The 20,000-nt window shown below is 44.9% G+C and overlaps 2 protein-coding genes across 3 annotated transcripts in view; both read right to left on the bottom strand.

Moving 5' to 3' along the window:
* The window catches only part of lmx1a (LIM homeobox transcription factor 1, alpha), an 11,686-nt gene extending 6,873 nt beyond the window's left edge, over positions 1–4,813 (bottom strand). The window contains exons 1-2 of the mRNA XM_056604391.1: positions 4,791–4,813; positions 4,293–4,476 (exon numbers count right to left, since the gene is read on the bottom strand). Coding sequence (XP_056460366.1) covers positions 4,293–4,474 — 182 coding nt within the window. The 5' untranslated portion in view covers positions 4,475–4,476; positions 4,791–4,813. The remainder of the gene's footprint in view (positions 1–4,292; positions 4,477–4,790) is intronic.
* Positions 4,814–6,639: 1,826 nt separating this feature from the next.
* The window catches only part of rxrgb (retinoid X receptor, gamma b), a 27,167-nt gene continuing 13,806 nt past the window's right edge, over positions 6,640–20,000 (bottom strand). For both annotated transcript variants that reach the window (XM_056603721.1, XM_056603720.1), the window contains exons 2-10: positions 17,042–17,280; positions 14,165–14,309; positions 13,261–13,440; positions 12,568–12,728; positions 11,315–11,444; positions 10,654–10,786; positions 9,952–10,043; positions 8,789–8,894; positions 6,640–7,243 (exon numbers count right to left, since the gene is read on the bottom strand). In XM_056603721.1, the coding sequence (XP_056459696.1) occupies positions 7,096–7,243; positions 8,789–8,894; positions 9,952–10,043; positions 10,654–10,786; positions 11,315–11,444; positions 12,568–12,728; positions 13,261–13,440; positions 14,165–14,309; positions 17,042–17,280 (1,334 nt within the window). In that variant the 3' untranslated portion in view covers positions 6,640–7,095. The remainder of the gene's footprint in view (positions 7,244–8,788; positions 8,895–9,951; positions 10,044–10,653; positions 10,787–11,314; positions 11,445–12,567; positions 12,729–13,260; positions 13,441–14,164; positions 14,310–17,041; positions 17,281–20,000) is intronic.

Genomic DNA, 20,000 nt, shown 5'->3' with positions numbered 1-20,000 from the left:
GGCAAAGCCCATTAGCTCAGAAACAGGGGTCAGCCGGGCTTCTTGACCGACGCAAACAACTCGCCTCACTGACCACCGCCACGGACTGCGTTTTAATACGGCCGACATACCGTCAGCGGTTGTTCGCACATTCCTGCTTTGCAACAATACATCAAGGAAGCCCCTTCAAAGGGAAGCATCGCGCTGGGAAATACCTCAAGTGTTTTGGTGCCGATGCTACAAAGCAAAAACCCAAAGCGATTGCCTCCGTGCTGTAATATGATGTTAATGCATGTGCTTGTCAACAGGGGGGGAAACAGGGGGCCCTGGTTGGACGTAAGTGCCCGGAGCAGTCATACACCTCCCGTTCATTGCTTTTCCATTACCCAGAATTGACCACTTTAGTGTTATTAGATTATGGAGCGTGGCCCGCTTAAGTGTTGTTCGCGCAAAAGGTTAAAGTAACTCCAATACTTGCCGCTCGTGTTTAATATTTCAGTGTTTCCGTTAACATGGTTGGCCGTAAGGTACGCCGTCAGAGAGCGGGAACTCTCAGACTGGGTAAGGACGGGACCTCTCTGAATTCAGGGGGCTGGCAATTAGCCACGAGCAACGCTAAAAGCAATAAGTCAGCAAATGCGGGGGCTTCATCCCGGATAATGCACCATTGAGCTGATGTATGACGAGCTTGATGTCATTTAGATAGAGCTTGTGTTGAGATCACATACACACACAAACACACACAAACACACACACACACACAAACGTACTCGCACACATACACAGGCTTGAACACACACAGGCCGTACACAGACACACGCGTACATACACACTTACATACACACAAAGACACCCACAGAGCACTATCACAAACACACACACAAACACACAAAGACACACATAGAGCACTCACACACACACACACACACACACACACACACACACACACACACACACACACACACACACACACACACACACACACACACACACACACACACACACATACAAACACACACACAGCAGTGGGTTGCTCCCCTATTGTTGTTGCCCTGACTTCTAAAGCTAACCTTTAGCGGCAGCAGGCTTGTCCGGCGGCCATGCCGACAGATCCTGTTTCTAGATCAGGTTAACTCAGGACCTTTGATAAACACATTGACAAGGGGCCGTGTATCAAGATAAGGATCTGGGGTCAAGTGAACCGGCGATGTGGCTTCACCCAGACCTGACGATCAATCTGTTGTTCTGGCCGCCAAGTGACCAAAACCAGTCAGCCCATCTGAGGGGATCTTCTGACCATCTTATAATAAACATGTACATCACACGCCGCCATGACCAGTCACCCGGACCAGGGACATACAAGAAAGTATGTATGTTAGCGTATCTTTCCACACACACACACACACACACAGATACAGAGTCCTTCTTACAAGTGTATGGTTGATTCTCAGTATCAATGCAGTTCATTCAAATCAGAAAAAAAGCCATTGACCGATTATAAAGGACAAACACAGGTGACACTCATAACACATAAAATACTCTATCTAAATAATCTTCACATTAGTTTAGTCCACTACCCGTGCGTTGGTACCAAACAGTAGCGTACCCAGAATTATTATTATGAGGGACACCTGTGTCATGCCAATGATGAAAACTCTGTGCAACTTGTCACGGGTCTAAGATAACCCGGTCGTTGGACTATAAGTGTTAATAGCTGAATTTGGTCATGGTTTTGTAAAAAAAGTGACCTAAAAAGTGACCTCAAAAAGGGGAGCAGGCACTACGGTGCGTGCGGAGGGACAATCCCCGCCACAGGCTGTATCGGCCAACGCTTATGATCAGACTCAAATGGGCAACGATAAAACTGCAAAAGCACACACAAAAAGAATGAAACCGATCAGAGGGCACATCACACCTCGGAGGCGGGGCCTGGCACCAGGCCTCCTGCTAATTGGTCAGGTCAGATATCTCACGGTCGGCTGGGCTCGGTCCCCCCCGCCCAACGCGGGGGGGCCCCTATGATGCCCGGCTACCCAGATGCCTGGGCATCGAGCGCCAGGCACACACCCACCCGCAACCCCCCTTCTTCTTCCTTAAAAATAAGTTCACACCGACCCTCTGGACTGCAGGGATCCCCCCCAGGCCCCTCCTAGCATATGGCTAGCTGCTCTCCGCCCGCCTAATTACCTCATCCTCCTCCTCTCGGACCTGCTCTATCACTCACACTCTCTTGCGTCGGTGCAGGCCGTGCCCGGAAATATCCCCGATCCCCACACTCGCAGCTGAACCCCCCCTGAAAGACGAGCGCCAAATTCGCTCTCCCTGCCCTGTTCTGGCCTTCCACTGATGAAATCGCTGACGGATTCGGGTGTTCGAGATACTGTTTCAATGGCTTCCGTTTCATCTGAAAATCTGAAAAAATCCGAAAATGTGTTTTGACCGCATGACAAGACATAAAGGCGTTTGGTTGCGGGGCCTATGTTCAACAGGGCAGTCAATAAACAACATCCCTTTAACATCACAAAAGACTAATTTCTGTTTGGTGAAGGTAAGCGAGTGTAAGGCTAATTTCAGTCGGGTATAGGAGCAGTTACAGAAATCTAGAGTTCCTCAGCAGTCATTTGGCAGTCTGACCGTCGGCAAATTGTTCAGAAATAATGTGATCTGGACGCGTTCATAAAGCGTATCGCTTTCGTCTTGGCCTTTGGTTAGGTGTGAGGCAAGTGTGTGTGTGAATGTGTGTGCGTGTATGTATGAGGATGTGTATGTATGTGTGAGTAAGTGTGTGTGTGTGTGTGTGTGTGTGCGTGTGCGTGTGCGTGTGCGTGTGCGTGTGCGTGTGTGTGTGTGTGTGTGTGTGTGTGTGTGTGTGTGTGTGTGTGTGTGTGTGTGTGTGTGTGCGGGGTATTTGTGTCAGTCCTGGAGTTAAACCAAAAAAGGTATGGTGGGTAGAAGGGAGGTTACTGCCTCTTTGACGACACCATATGTTGTCCCCAGCTTGCGGTTGCCACGCCAACAGGCCTGGAAATGTTAACACGTTTTGACAATGTGTCAGTTGAGCTCTCCCCTGGATCCAACCATGTCTGTAAGCAAAGGTGTGCGATTGTGTGTATGTGTTTGTTTGTGTGCATGCGTGCGAATGTGTTGGAGTGTTTTCATGGTGCTGTATGTGTGTGTGTGTGTGTGGGGGTGGGGGTGTTAGTGTGTGTGTGTGTGTGTGTGTGTGTGTGTGTGTGTGTGTGTGTGTGTGTGTGTGTGTGTGTGTGTGTGTGTGTGTGTGTGTGTGTGTGTGTGTGTGTGTGTGTGTGTGTGTGTACGATTGTGTGTGCGTGTCCGGTGTGTGTGTGTGTGTGTGTGTGTGTGTGTGTGTGTGTGTGTGTGTGTGTGTGTGTGTGTGTGTGTGTGGGCGCGATCTGCTTGTGTGCGTGTGTGTGTGTGTGTATGTGTGTGTGTGTACTCTATACTGCTTCTCACATTCCAGGACCCATGTGACCCCTTCCCCTGCAGTCACCTTGTTCCCGCTGCAAACCTTTGCCAGCTTTTCTGGAAGTCATCTTAACACAGGGGCACTCCGCCTCGTAACAATAATGCACACAAACACTCCTATATACAACTTACAAGGATGCTTGATTTGACCATTATTTTATTTTTTTACTTTCAGCAGCTTTAATAGTTTTGTGAAATGTATGAAAGTGCAAGGATGATATAGGCAATATATTTTCAAGTAAGGCTCAGGTTAAATCCTACTTGCATCAATATAATGAATTAAAATGACAAAATCAATTGTGTAACTTTTAATGGCATAAGTAAAATATATTATGGCTGCCAAAAATGTGTTGTACCTGATAAAATACAAACAAAAGTCTGCTTGGACTCTTTATAATATAATTTAGGGATTGGATAGATTTAGGTTATAATTTTATGAAAGCAATCAGGCAAATAAATATAATATATTTTATTATAATGATAATGATAATATTATTATCATTATTATTGGTTATTATAATTAAAGTAATGACGATAATACCAATCCCCTAGAAAAATCTAAAAAGTATCCACAGATAGGCCTATTGTGATTATCTAATAATAACGATTATAATGTTAATATAACTTTTTCACTGTGTTGTAATTAAGACTTCGAAATCTGCTTTCTCTGGCCTGAATCGATTAATGTATGACCAACAGAATAAGCTTTGTTTCAAGTGTTCCAGGGAGGCTATTCGAACCAAGTTACAGTATAACACATTTGTCAAGCCAAAACGGGCCATGATGGACCTGTGTGGACCAAACAGCGAAAACAAACGTTTACTTACTCGACGTAGTCCCGTTTGCAGTAAAGTTTGTGGTCTCGCAGAAAACAAGTGTTCTTCAGCGAGCATCCGCACATCGTGCACCTCACGCACGCCTCGTGCCACAGCCCTCCGTTGACTCGGAGCAGGAACTTGTCTCGGATGGGACAGTTGCATCCTGCACACACTGCCTTCCCCTGTTCCATATCTTTATGAACACAAGACAAGAGAGGCATGGTCAAATCATTATTTATTCGTATTTTTTATGTTCACACGTCCTCACGCCATACTCAGAAACAGAATAATATAGTGAAGCCACTATGTGAAGGAAAATCTATTTGTAACTAAATTAGGGTAGCCAATAAATATGAATGCTGGATAAATTACAAAAGACACATAATGAGGTTATTACATATTTAAAGAGAAGAGAAACTAAATTTGTTCACAAAATTAGGTCATTGATTTTGCCCGTTATTTTCCCCTTTAAACAATAATGGAAAAATAAATTCTAGTAGTGTTTACCAAGGAGCGAGGTGGCCGATCCTTCCCCCATGGCAAAGTTCTGCAGAGGCAAAGTAACAGTTAGAGAGACAAGTCCAGGCCTACAGATGACAGATCACTGTTTAACTACAGTTGAACAAGATCAACACAGCTAAGGATAACGAGCAACAACTTTAATGTTCAAATTACAATTATATACAATTTAATGACAGGCTACCTCTTAGATCTCCTCTTGGAAAGATTGTCTTAAATGCCTCCAAGTTCTCTTCTCCTCATCTTATTGTTCACTCCAGTCCTTCCGGCCGACGGACACCGAACACCCAAACTTTCTCCGCGTCCCGTCCGCGTCCACCTCGGCGGCTGTGGGTCTGTTTGTCAATTATCCCATTAGAAAGAAACACGGCAGAAGAGGGATGGCTGGCTCGGTGATGACGAGAGAGCAATAGAGATACATCGAATGTAAGAGACAGCGAGAGAGAGAGAGAGAGAGAGAGAGAGAGAGAGAGAGAGAGAGAGAGAGAGAGAGAGAGAGAGAGAGAGAGAGAGAGAGAGAGAGAGAGAGAGAGAGAGAGAGAGAGAGAGAGAGTGAGAGAGAGAGAGAGAGAGAGAGAGAAAGGGGAAGAGAGAGAGAGAGAGAGAGAGAGAGAGAGAGAGAGAGAGAGAGAGAGAGAGAGAGAGAGAGAGAGAGAGAGAGAGAGAGAGAGAGAGAGAGAGAGACGTGGAGAGAGATAACCTGCACCTGCACATAGGAACGGTCTCTCTGTCATCGCCTCCCAACTCAACCCCCCCTCTTATCTGGAGACGCTGGCCCCCTGCGTCTGCGGAATCCTTCACAATGAAAGTGCCAGGACGCGTCAAGTTGCCAGTAACCGGCATCTGAGGAATGACGCTACGACTAATATAGACCGGAATAAAGCCTGCATCCTACAAAAAGTCCAGCCATGTGTTTTGCATATTAAAGCATGATAGAGCCTATAACAGGATGACTGGGGTCCAAAACTTTTAAAACCTTATATGGATGAAATCGCAGATGCATTTGGGTGATAAGCTTGCATAAATAAAACATAAACTACAATCATCTTAACTAAAGGAACTAAAGGAAACTAAAGGAAAATAATAAATTAAGTTAATATTATAGGCCTAATACGGTAGGCTAGGCTATGGTTTCTTATAACTCTTGTACAGCCAATTCATCCAGAGATTTGCTTTTCGGAAAATCTAGGAAGATGTTTAATTTACTTTCCCCTTATATTAGGACTAGGTAGGCCTACTTTAATGCTTTTTCGATGCTTCAAACATCACAAACAAATAATTAAATATGGTGATTTTAAGGGAAATTTAGTATTTCACTCTAAATAGTCAGGTTATCACACTGACTCCGGGAGTTACCTTCCCTTGGAAAGGTTCCGCGCTGGTGGTAGAACACTACAGTCCCAGAGGCCGGCCGCAGCTCCGGGATCACCAATCTAAGTTTGAATGGGAGGAAGTGGGATAAACGGGGAATGCCCCCTGCTGGCGGATGGAGGTAAATACCAATGTATTACCAAGTGTACTGCTGATGCGATTGTATTCGAAGCCTACAGATACGCAACAGTCGTGTTGTGACTTTTGATTTGACTTACATGGAATACACAACAACATGTTTTGTTGACAATGTTTTGCTCTACCTATGAGTATTCACTTATGGGTATTATACAAATAACATGATTTTATCTATAGTCATTAAAAAATGTTTGTCACTTATTCTCTAATAGCCTAATAAAAATGAATACATGTCAATTTGGAAAGAAGACGTATCAATTATATGGGTGAGTTTAACAATATAAGAAAGTTGGATTGTAGCAACGCTCAAATACATAGTCAAGAAAAACAACGTGTTTCACATTAGTTTAAATAATTTTATTCTGTAAGAATTCTAAAATGTATTTTAGAAATGGATGGATGGTATATTGTTTTTGTACAATTTACTTTAGAATAAAATATGACTTATTCCATATTGCTTTGGGCTGCTTTAAAAAGAATATCTGGAATTATCTATTTACAAAATAAAAAAAATCAGTTAACAATTCTATTAGAATTCATTTTTTAACTGTATACTTTACAATCTCCGCTACTACGTCTCGGCTTCCATGTAAACCATAAAATACAATTTATTTCCAATTATAAGAATCATTTGTGCTTGGTACAAAATATGCCATTTTACAACTTGAATCAAGTTATGTATTTTTTGTAGTTTTTTTTTTTTTGTTGAATGTTCGTATCACCGACATTTTGGACGTATATACAGAGACAAGGAGGGGTGGGTCGGGGGGTCACATGACTTGTGTCATGTGATCTGGTGGGGAGCCTCCAGCATCTCCATGAGGAAGGTATCGATGGGCGTGTCCCCGATCAGCTTGAAGAAGAACAGGTGTTCTAGACACTTGAGCCCGATGGAGCGAAGTGCGGGCAACCGAAGAAGCAGCTTAGCAAACCTGTAGGCAGAGATATATTATCATTATAACAGTCTACTACATTATTCCCAACTGATTTGCTGAAAAATAATAAAATATATACAATATTTCAAGAAATGTAAACGTTAACCAATCCAAGTTTAAAGGGACGATATTGGCACAGTGTCATTTAAAATGGTTAATGTGGTGAAAAGTCACAATTTTGAAGATGGTTGTTTTCCGCCAAGCCCCTCGAACCCTATCATAAAATAACTTGATTTGACTTTGAATGTCCTTAATCTCAGATGACACTTCATGGTTGTGGGAGCGTGTGCGGATGATGGCTGGTTTGAGCAGCCTCACTTGGCTGTTGATTCGGCTTGGACCCTGGGGCTGGGTGAGGCTGCACACCTGTTGCACATTGAGTAATCAATGTGCCACAGGTTAACCAGCCATTCATGCACTCAGGGAGATCTCTCCTGCACAGCAACGTGGAGCACCAGGCAATGTACTATTACCTACCACCTTTACGCTATTTCGTGCAGTACCTCTATTACATATACTGTATATATTAAACCTTGAAACTAACTGTAAAATGGTTTACCAACAATGTTTAGTTTGTCTTTTGTTTTAACTTCGACTACAACTACTAGAATTTTTGATTGAAATCGGATTTCTTCCATCCACACTGAGACCTTAATTGACTTAAGATGGCAGACGGGATCAGATCAAGGCTGATGGAATTACACGTTGTAAGCTACAAACAATATCCCTTTAAACCCTTTAAACAGGATACTTAATTGTAAGCGTCTTAGCAAAAAGAGCTATGGAAGAAGCCAAAAGATGACGCTGATAGATGAGGCTAACGATAATTATCTGTGATCTCTTCTTTAATAGTGTATTGTGATGTAATGAAATAAAATGTCATATGATGTGATGTATTGTAATGTAATGTGATGTTATGTGTTGTAGTGTAAAGCAAAGTATTGTAGATTCATGTAATGCAGTTCAGTGTATAGTGATGTAATGTAGCATAGTGTAAAGTAATGTATGAGTACAGTTGCGTATTGGAACAATGTAGTTCAGGGTAAAGTTATGTAAAGTAATGTAATATACTGTAGGCCAGTGTATAGTGATATAATGAAATGCAAGGTAATACAGTGGTATGTGATGTAATGTAAAGTGATGTAGTGTAAAGTAATTTTGTGTAAACTGATGTAATGTAAAGTGATGCAGTGTAAAGTAATGTAGTGTAAACTGATGTGATGTAAATTGATGCAGTGTAAAGTTATGTAGTGTAAACAGATGTAATGTAATGTAGTGTAAACTGATGTAATGTAAAGTGATGTAGTGTAAAGTAATGTAGTGTAAACTGATGTAATGTAAAGTGATGTAGTGTAAAGTAATGTAGTGTAAACTGATGTAATGTAAAGTGATGCAGTGTAAAGTAATGTAGTGTAAACTGATGTAATGTAAAGTGATGCAGTGTAAAGTAATGTAGTGTAAACAGATGTCATGTGATGTAATCTAGTGTAAACTGATGTAAAGTGAAGTAGTGTAAAGTGAAGTAATGCCGGGTGCGACTACCTGCCGGGCTGGTCGGGGTACTTCTGCTTTGTGTACGACTCTAGCGACGCGTACACCTTCTCCCTCAGACCTTCCACCTCCGGGGGGTTCGACAGCCCCTTGGCATCTGGAACGCAGAAGTACATTCATCGCACCGTAAGGGGAGGAAGGTGGTTAGCGGTTTTTGATGACTCTCAGGCAAAAGGTAGTGAATTGGAGACCCCATAAGCCTCAGTCTAGCCTAACCTGTAGGCTGCCAAAAGACTACCTGCTCATGGAAGCACATATATGTACATTCACTTTGTGCCACTTTGGAAGGCATCTAAAATTACTCATCAGTAAAAATTGTAATATCTCCATAATATCATGAGATAAAGGCTGTGTAGAGACTAGGGCTGAATCCGAATACTTAGTACATACTATTTCTGTTCAGTGTCTACTACTTGACGTTACTACACTTGACAGTGTAGTACGGTCTACAGCTATGCGTAGGAACGCTTCCGAACATCGCCGAAACTCCACCGGCTGTTTGGAGATCACGTATCTCCCCTCAGATGCCGGCAAAATTACCTTGATAAGTTACCTGTTTTCCGTCTTGTCATTGTTGCTATTAAATTAAAAATGTCTCTTTTTACTTAATTACTTACTTTACTATTTTACTCTTTTTAATGTCTCTTTTTTTCGCCGCTTTCTACGACGTCTTTCTGGTGGTGTCGGGTCAGCCATCTCTTCTTCGTTCGTTACCAGACTCCGGTTGCATTGTGGGATAGCGTAGTGAAGTCCGTGGTTTACTTTGGCGGTAGTACGCATTCGGAAACGTCTTCCGTACTACACAATGCGTACTGAGTATTCGGACGCGCTATATTTTTCGCGTACTACAAAATGCATACTATATAGTAGTCAAGTATGAGTATTCGGATTCAGCCTAAGTTGTTCAGCAATTTTTAAGGCGCCAGCTCCGATTTTGATCAAATACTTTGCTTGTACTTCGCCGCCTTTGTAAGTCACTTTGGATGAAAGCGTGGTCTGCTAAACGACTAAATATAAACTATTCCAACACCACGCCTGTAACACATCATGGGGCCAGCGTCTACTTCTAATCCATTCCACCCTCCGTGCACGGCTGAGTCTGAGGCTCCTGCAGGGTAAGGTGAGGGGTGAGGGGTGAGAGGTCACACACTGACCAGGGTTGAAGAGAACAATGGCTCGCAAGCAGCCCAGCTCTGTCTTGTCCATCTGCATGTCCTTCATTTTAGATACCAGCTCCGTCAGGACTCTGCAGGAGACCCGACACACAGGAGCACAGGAGTTAAGTCAGGAAGACACAGGAAGCTTCCCTTTGGTGTCCACTATCACGTTAGAATGAGTCATCTGAGATACCAGCAAGGTAGTGAGAGGACAGGGGCATTGAAGCGCACAGAAGCAAGAAAGCCATGCAGGGTGTGTTATGAATAGGAAGTGTTTTAAATTGTATTCTAAATATCTTGGATGAAATTATAAAGACAAGTCATTCGTGTTTGAGTTATGAGGAAATTAGTAAAAGTGACAATTGCTCATGCAATAATTATGAAATCAATCTTTTATCACCCAGACATATCTTATAAATCGTATATATCTTAGTCACTGCCTGCATGTTCGCTGGTGTTTTGCTCATGGGGAGATTAAGCATAGAAACGATGCATATTAAATGACCCAATTGTGCTCTCAAATCAAAGACAGAGCTACTCAGCACAACAGTCCAATTCATTCAAAAAATAAATAATAAAATAAAAAATCTGCTACTTCCTTGAGCGATGCTTCTGGTCAAATATCACAGAATGAACACATAGAGACATATTTAACATCACATCTACTATATCCCGAAATTGACTTCATCTTTTCATTACCTGTCAAATATAGAGCCAACTCCAGCGCTGTGCGCGCTGCTTCTGTGCACGTGAAGGCCAGTGGCCAATAGGATGCCGTCTTTAACCGTGACCGAGCGGTGTGAGAAGGACGCGATGAGCAGCTCGTTCCAGCCTGCACATACACACACAAACGCATACAACATGGTGGATTAGTCAGAAATGTGTTAAAATGTGTGAAAAATAAGATAAATAATCGTGTGTAAATGACCATGGCTCAATCGCTTGTCTCTGTTTTTACATATCTGTTTTTATACAGATGTCTGCATTAGGGCTATGATGGGATGTCTCCACTTTGTCAATAAGTCCTGCATGTGGCATATCTCGCCACCAGGGGGCAGCAATGAAGCAGCTGAAAAAAACACTTGTTCAATAACGCTAACCACCAACCACATTGGTCGATGCAAGTTTAAGTACATCCTGAGAGTGGTGGTGTGTGTGTGTTTGTGCTTGCCTGCCTGTGTGTTCGGGATGCGTGCGTCCTTGTGTACGTGTGTCGTGGAGGAGAAGGTTACGGTCTCCTCACACAGATATTCATGGGGGACTGTTGTGTGTGTTTGTGTGTGTACGTGTGTGTTCTGGATGGGGGGGTTTGGTTCAAACACATCCATGCCTGACCGTGTGTGCGCATGCGTGTGTGTACCTGCTCGTAGTAGAATGACCTGGTCGTCTAGGGGCAGCTCAGAGAAGTGGGGGATCCTCTTTGCCCACTCCACCAGCGTGAACAGCTGCTTGTCTGCTGCCTGGCAGATGTTGGTGACCGGGTCGTTGGTCTGGACCCACCGGAAGAGGAAGAGACAGAAGAGAGACGCTTTAATGACATCCATAGCGCTTCAACATATCATAAAGGAAACGACTTGAAACGTGTGAATGGAGGTTGATCATTCTGACTTCTGACTTGTCTTTTCAGTGTTACTGTCCCTTTTAGTACAAGATGTAATCGCATTACTCATAACAATAGCGTGCAGAGGATTGAAGGCGATACCGTATGACAAAACAGGCCTCCTAAGATCATTTTTGTCCAGTGAAAATTGCCTCCTCTCCTAACGACACTATCACATTTAGTTTTTAATGTGTTCTGTATTTTAACCAGACAGCTATGGGTGCTGGCTGCTATGCGATGCATTGAATACCATGAATACCAATTCTAATCTTGTCTTTACAGATGCACAAAAAAAAGCACAGAGGGAGGTGTTTCCAAGGCACGGTGGGTAAAACTGGTTTAATGCAAACCGACCCAGTAGATCATTAGCCAATGAGAGCAGAGTGTCACTCCAGGTCGAGATGTGTAGCTAGGCCATTTCTCTGATTGCTCATTACGCCAGGCGACGGTAGGTATGTGAGTACTGAGTGATCACGTCGAATGGCTACTTCCAATAGCTTGCTACACAACGGAGATAGCACATGCATTTTAAAGCTGTGCTGTCTGTGTGAGGGCAAGGTGAGACACAGGACTCATTCATTGGCATAGTACATCAGCCTGCTCTTAAAATAGAGATAAACTCCTCATGACACCTCAGCTAAATGAGTGTCCAATATAATGAGCGATCCAGCATGTCTGACATCATTAAAGTAAAACGCAGAAAAAGGAAACAATGGGATTGTAGTCAAACGCAGTGTTACCAGCGGTGTGATGACGTGTGAGGTCGCGACCCGACCCCGGATAAGCGATTTTGAATGAAGATGAGCGATGAAAAAAATAGACCAAAACCTGTCTTTACCTTTACTGATGCCACCTATGCTAACAATGTATGCTGTATTGTTAGCCACTTTGGATACAAAAAACACACATCACATCATCGAACATATGGGTTTACAACCTATAAACAATGCAGCAGTACCCATCCCCAGAGAGGAGGGGCTTAGGAGCTCAGTGTGTGTGTGTGCAATATTTACCGAGTTGCCCGGGCTGCTGTCCGTGTACATCTCTGTTTTGGGCTCCACAGCGAGCTCTGCGTCCAGGATCTTGTCCACGGGCATCTCCTCGTTAAAACTACTTGTGGGCTCCACCTCGTTCTCCCCCCGCTCCTTCCCTCGCTGCCTCTCTTCCTGCACCGCTGCGGAGGGCACGCACACACACACACACACACACACGCAAAGTTCAAGGCTCACGTACAACTCATTTGCTGGGCATAAGCTCATGACTAAATACACTAGAGTAGTGGTCAGTGGTTTCCAAGGTGTGGGGCGGGTGCCCCCAGACGACCACAAGAGGGCGCTGAGATGACCCCAGCAGTAGCTCGGTTGGAAATAAAGTATATTTTGTTCTACAGTTTGGAAATTCTGAGATCACACGACTTTCGTAAAGTATATCAACTGAAAGCTTGTGTTTACCAATTTAAAGGACGCCATTAGGCTAGTATCAACCCATGCAAATACCAAACTTCTCACAACCGCACTGTCGAGTCAAATGGAAACCAATTCAAAGCATCCCCCACACATACAGACACGAATGCAGTTCAACACACACACACACACACACACACACACACACACACACACACACACACACACACACACACACACACACACACACACACACACACACACACACACACACACACACACACACACACACAAAACACACACCTTCTCTCTTCATGCCCATGGCCAAGCACTTCTGGTAGCGGCAGTACTGGCAGCGGTTGCGCTGCCGCTTGTCGATCAGGCACTCTTTGCTGTCTCGACAAGTGTACGTCAGGTCCTTCCGGATGGTTCTCTTGAAGAAGCCTTTGCAGCCCTCACAGCTGTACACGCCGTAGTGCTTTCCTGTGTGGCCGCCAAACAAATCAAACCCGTCAGTGAGTGTGTGTGAGTGTGATTGTGTGTGTGTGTGTGTGTGTGTGTGTGTGTGTGTGTGTGTGTGTGTGTGTGTGTGTGTGTGTGTGTGTGTGTGTGTGTGTGTGTGTGTGTGTGTGTGTGTGTGTGCAAATGAGAATGTAAGTTTGAGTGTGTGTGAGTGTGTGTAAGTGTGAGTGTAAGATTGAGTGTGTTAGTGTTGGTGTGAGTGCTTGTGATTCTAAGTATGAGTGTGAGTGCGTGTGTGCGTGCGTGAGTGTAAGTGTAAGTGTGAGTGTGTGTGAGTGTGAGTGTGTGTGAGTGTAAGTGTGAGTGTGTACGTGTGCGTGTGCGTGAGTGTGAGTGCTAGCCACTATGAAGGGTGGAGTCTCTAATACTGGGAGTTATTTATAGTGACTTGGAGAAGTGATTCTCTCTAACCACAAACACTACAGTGGTGATTTTAGTAGCTCATTTATTTTTAAGCCGATCCCACAAATGATGAACACAAATCTTTCTGCCTGTTTCACACTACCTTTACTTTAGCATTGTCGTTTTACAGCAGTTTACACCGTAGGTTCTGACACAGATCACTGAGGAGCAGGTAGCAGATAAGACAGCGTTTAGGACAGGGTTTGAACCCAAAAGGTTTCAGCTGGGGGCCCAAAGACCCCGACCCCCCCCCCCTCCTAGTGTGTGATCCCCGCCAACTCACCGGAGGAGCGATCCCCACAGATGGCGCAGATGTGCTTGGACATCCCCCCGGGGCTGGGGCACTGGTAGTTGATGTTCCCCAGGTTCTGGAGGCCCGGGGGAGGCTTGATGTCCTCTGAGCTGCTAACACTGTTCATAGAGTTCATCTGAGGAGGAGGAGGAGGAGGAGGAGGAGGAGGAGGAGGAGGAGGAGGAGGAGGAGGAGGAGGAGGAGAGAGACCAGGGACAAGGACATGGGGGGGGAAGGAACAATAATGATCCAACGTTGAACCATGAGTTGAAGAGGCAGAGGGTAAGAAGGGAGGGAGAGCGGGAAAGGGGATGGAGGGAGGGAGGGAGGGTTAGAGGGAGGTTAAGTAAAATTTGGGTCAGTGGCCTGACCGTCATACTTCCTCAATTCTTCTTGTCACCACTTTGTCACATTTTTTTTTCCGTCTCACTCTATTTTTCTGTACGCCCACCCGGTGCTGTTGTGAAAGTGACTGAGGGAGTGGTCACATGCTTGGTTACAGAAGGGAGAGCTCGAGGTTCTCTCCACCTGCAAGAGGCCCGCCGTTCGGATGCATACTAATGTGAGTTTGGCAGTAGGGGGCGATCTGGAGAAAACTATAGGGTAAGTCACGTGTACAAAAGGTGCAGTTCTCCGTTTCGATCAGCAGGGAGCGCTGTTCTGCGGAATTCTCCATCTCCAAAGAGAGTGGGGGAACGTCAAAGTGTGTTGTGAGATGTGTTTTCTTTTAATTGCTACAACCAGCTGCTCTTACTTGCTGGTATGGAAATGTTTAATAAACAACTAGTCATTATCTATTTTTTGCACAGATACCAGCTAATATGGGACAATCTTTTCATAACGACCCGCTTTTGGTATATATCTTTCCCTCTGCTTCTCTTATCGTTCTACTGCACTTTGACCCTCCCCCAGTTGATTGCGTGGCAACGTGAGGATACGTCGGCGACATGTGCTTACATATGCATGTCCTTGTGTTTGTGTTGTGCTAATTTGTTTGTTTATGTGGCCATGTCTGTACTCTACACTGTGTAAACAGCGGTGACCTACTAAAGCCGACTCCTGTCCAATATGGAAGATGAGTGGCGGCGTATAGGCCTATCCTCCCCACACAGGCCCCCTAGGTTCATGCTTTCGTTTATTTACCACCTGCACTCTGCTCTGTCTGTTGCCTCATGTTGGCCATGGGTTTCTTTCTTCAACGTTTTTTCAGGGGTTTCATGTTCTCAGAGATACTTAAGGGCAATGGGTTGGTCTTTAAATGTGTTTTGACGGTTTCACTTTGTCAATGGATGATGCCCTGCAGTATGGCGGGTCTGGATGAATGGTTCGTTCAGAACACTGCTCTCTTTAGTTCGCTGGTCATCAGATCAGAGCACACACTGTTGTTGCTTTGGTTGTTGTTTTAGGTGCACACATTTATTATCACCACATTATAGGCAATCATCTTGGCGCATATTTTATGACCGTTATGTTCCATTGAGGTCCTTTGGCATCTGAAAAGTAGTTCACCGTTACAACATGTCTGATGTGTAGAGTAGGAGGACTGCGGACGCTGAGCGTGAATTATGTATGATTCATACATACTTCATGCGACACATGGTATCTATGAACAACATCCTTTACCGCTCAATTCACTTGTGCCTGTTAGGTTACGGTTCAAAAAATGTTAGCCCGGGCAGATTTATACTATAACGTTTATGGTTAACAGTTCTTTTCTAAACAAGCATCATGAGGCTTTCAATAAGAGACCCTTAGGCTGATAGGAAATCAACAAATGAACCCTAACCACGTAGTAAAAAAAACACCCTGACCCTAAAGGCACCTATCTCTACTGTTGATGAAGCAATATCTCAGTATCTGTGTGTTCCACATCATCCACGCATGCTAGACCTTTCGGGATTCGTAGTTCTGTAGTTCTTTGAAGGGAAAGGCTATGGTAGTTCTGTGTTGCTAGGTATAATTCAAAGATGTGTTGGGGATCAAAGGATTGCAGTTATCGCTGGTCTGTGAGTGTTTTATAATAGACGAGATGGACAGATAAAGGAAGCTCAAATAAAGAATGGAGGCGATAAGAGAGAGATTACTGATCTCCTTCAGGTAGGGAAATAACCCTTAGTCACTCAGAAAACGTGGGGAAGAGGAGATGAAAACTCTATGTCGGAAGGGTTATGGGCAGAAAGAGGAACGGGGGAGAGGGAGAGAGGGAATGAGAGAGAGAGACAGAGAGAGAGAGAGAGAGAGAGAGAGAGAGAGAGAGAGAGAGAGAGAGAGAGAGAGAGAGAGAGAAGGAACGAATGACAGAGAGAATGATTGGAAGGACACAGAAAGAGGAAGAGTGAAGCAGAAGAGACCATAGTAGCTCTCTCGCTCCTTAGCTCTTGTCTCAGTATTCCCTCAGCTGACTGAGAATTGGACAGCATCCTAAACCCTCTTGCACGACAGAGCGGTAACTTGCCTCTCCACGTGACCTTTTAAAGGGAGACGTTTAGAAGGTCACAAGGAGACGTCTGGTAGGAGGGCATTATTGAGGCCCGGCCAGTTACCACCTGATATGGCCTCAATCTCCTTTCTGCGCTATCTGAGTTCTTAAAAACGTGGAAGGCATGTGTCAAGCCTATCAGATGAAGAGTTTTAAAAGAGATACATCGTTTCCCTGGCTGAGATCGAGAGTCGAGCGGAAGATCAATAATGGAAACTGACAGGTCCAACCCTTTCAATGTCTCATTCCTTTCAAAACCCCACTTCAACCCTGCAGTGTTTCACCGTGCACTGCGGCAGATGTGGAGGATACACATTTGAAATATTCGTTTCATGATTTTTGGCCAGATCAATTGCTGTAGCCTTCTGTACAGCTGTCTGTCCACTCACCTGCGGGCTGCTGAGCGTCCCAAAGTTCATCGTGGGCGTGGAGGGCAACGAGGCGGAGGGCGACCCTAGCGACGAGGTGATGACCGAGTAGGCGGAGGTCAGGCCGTTCATGGGCGAGCCCAGCCCGGACATTGAGGCCCCATGCATGGGCCTGGAGCTGCTGATGACGGAGGGGTGACCCACCATGCTGCCCATGGGATGGTGGTGTGAGTGGGGGGTGTTCATGGGCCCCGAGGAGTCTATAGGAGGAGGAGACGGAGGAGGAGGAGGAGGAGTGTTAAGGAGGGGCTTGGGAAGCATGTGGAAGCCTTTTATAAATACACATGCGACATTTGGTGGAAGCAGATTGTGTGGGGCAGGGTCAGTGGCTGCACGGCCGTGTGAATGCCTGTGTGAGGGTTCTTCTGTGCAAGAACCACCACACCTTCAGATCCTTCAAAGGGGCCCAAATAAGGGCAATGCTGAGCTGCAAGAGACTCGACAACGTCAAATGAATCGGAAGTAATCTACAGGTCAAAGCCATACTTTGCGTCATCACAAACACAAATCAAAATACCACTGCAGATTTTTATCTATGTTGTCAAAATAGACGGAACTGCAAAGGTAGAACACTTGAAGGCACACCACATCCATCCATCAACACGAAACTTTCACCAGACTCGACAGCCTCGTGAGCAATAGCAGGTGGCTATCGCTGATGTTTAGAGGAGAGCCAAAATTAAATAGAATAGTTTAAGACAAAATATCTAAATATTGCTGTCAACAAACGTGAGGTTTCCATGTCTAGTCAGATTGCAACCCCCTAAGCCACACACACACACACACACACACACACACACACACACACACACACGACTCCGATAACAGAAATGAGTGCTGACTTCGCTTTGCATCCATCTATTGATGTAAACCGACAGGCTGGCATTTACGTAGGTGACCTATTTAGAAAAGCTGTCATTCGACTGGGCACTGGGGAGCATGGAGCAAAACCTCATGCTTGTGGCTTTAAGGATATTCTTCATTGCAACAAAAGTACACAAAAACTGAACCACACGCACACACACACACACACACACACACACACACACACACACACACACACACACACACACACACACACACACACACACACACACACAAACAAACAGGCATACAGGAGAACAATCTGCATACAAACACACACATGACACACACAGGCATCAACATGTGAAACTGCTGGCAGGTAAAACTTAAATGAACCATGTATTTATCTTATTTTTTATTGCGCAATTGGTTTTACAATGATGTTGTGTATAATTGACACACACGTAACTCAGGTAATTTAGATCTAGAGGTATAAAACACACTCTGGCGAAGGGGAAAACCCCACTGACAAACTAGTTAGTGACAAACTGATTTTCCGGTGATATACATAGCCACACACACACTCACTTTTAACCCCCCCACCCCCCCCCCCCCGCATACCCAAACATGACACTGACCTCACGGCAGGTATCGTTACACCCCAATCTAACTCAAATGTTACATTCCCATGTATAGGGGTGTATGTAAATTGATATATATATGCCTGTGTGTGTGTGTGTGTGTGTGTGTGTGTGTGTGTATGAGTGTGTGTGTGTGTGTGTGTATGAGTGTGTGTGTGTGTGTGTGTGAGTGTGTGTGTGTGCGTGTGCGTGTGCGACTGTGTGTGTGTGCGTGCGCTTGTATATTAATTCCGACGTGTGAGTGGGGAGGGGGATAAGCACCTGTACAGGAAAGATCAGGACGCACGAAACGAGGGGAGAGGGGCGGAGAGAGGGGTAGAGGAGATCCTCTACAGCGTCCCAAAGCGACTCCTGAAGATGCCTTGTGAATCTTGTTATCTCGTCTCCTGACACACAAGCACAGCTAATGAGGTTGTTTGTTGAAGTGCTGCTCCAACACTGAGCCGTAACAGCCCTAAATGATGTGCTTATTAAGGGGGGGGGGTCATGTGAGCGGGATCAGCCAAGATGGATTCACTGTAATGTAAACAGCTGTAAGCAGGCCATTCTTTCACTCTCTTGCACAAGCCAAAAAACAATAGGTCACGCTTTGTCCTATTGACGACTTTGAAAAATGAGGAGGAAAGAAAAATAAGCTCTCCTCGCATGGACGCAGGAGGCGTTTTTGTTTTTTTGAAGGCAAAAATGAAACAACAAACACATGTCCACACGCTCACACATTCACACAGCGCACCGTTCAATCCCTCCATGTCAGGCAACAGATGTTGTGTAACTTCCTGTCAGCAGGAAGATGACAGGCTCCACCTCCCTCGCCCCCCCCCCCCCCCCCCCCCCCCACACACACACACACACACACACATACACACTCTCCCTCTCTTTCCGCCGCATATCATGGAGCCATCCCTCAATGGCTGGTAACTCAGTACTGGATGTATGTTTGTGGGCATCCATGCTCCCTCTCCCCCAGCAGTTAAGATGACTTATGGGAGAGCATTAACATTTTTGGGTGTGTTTGTGCTTATCTTCTGTTTATTGTGAGGGAGCTGGTGAGAAATTTGGCCACGATAAAGAGTGGCATGATTAGCTTCTTTTTTTTTTACACACACACACACACACACACAACGATAAAGACATGCATCATAATTCACTTCCAAGAGCTTTGGAGTTGATATGTGTTGGGATTGGGAATATATTAACCGGGCAGTCTTTTTTGTCTGCGCTGCGCCGTTATAAACCACCGACCACCTTAAGACGCGAAGTGAGATTCCCCTCTGGGGCAACTAAAGATCATTTCTATTCTAGAAGTGCTGATCAGCAGATACGGTTATACAGCGCGAGCCCTTACCGCCAACCGTGTGCCAACATTCCCCCGCCCCCCGGCACACAACTCTAAAGCGATGATGTAAAGGTTATACAATGTGAACAGCCACATAAGTAGACGCTAACATACAGCAGCTGGGCTCTGAGGTTGAGGC

The sequence above is a fragment of the Gadus chalcogrammus genome, chromosome 12 (assembly GCF_026213295.1).
Source record: "Gadus chalcogrammus isolate NIFS_2021 chromosome 12, NIFS_Gcha_1.0, whole genome shotgun sequence".
Taxonomy (NCBI): domain Eukaryota; kingdom Metazoa; phylum Chordata; class Actinopteri; order Gadiformes; family Gadidae; genus Gadus; species Gadus chalcogrammus.
This window is presented reverse-complemented; position numbering and strand designations above follow the sequence as displayed.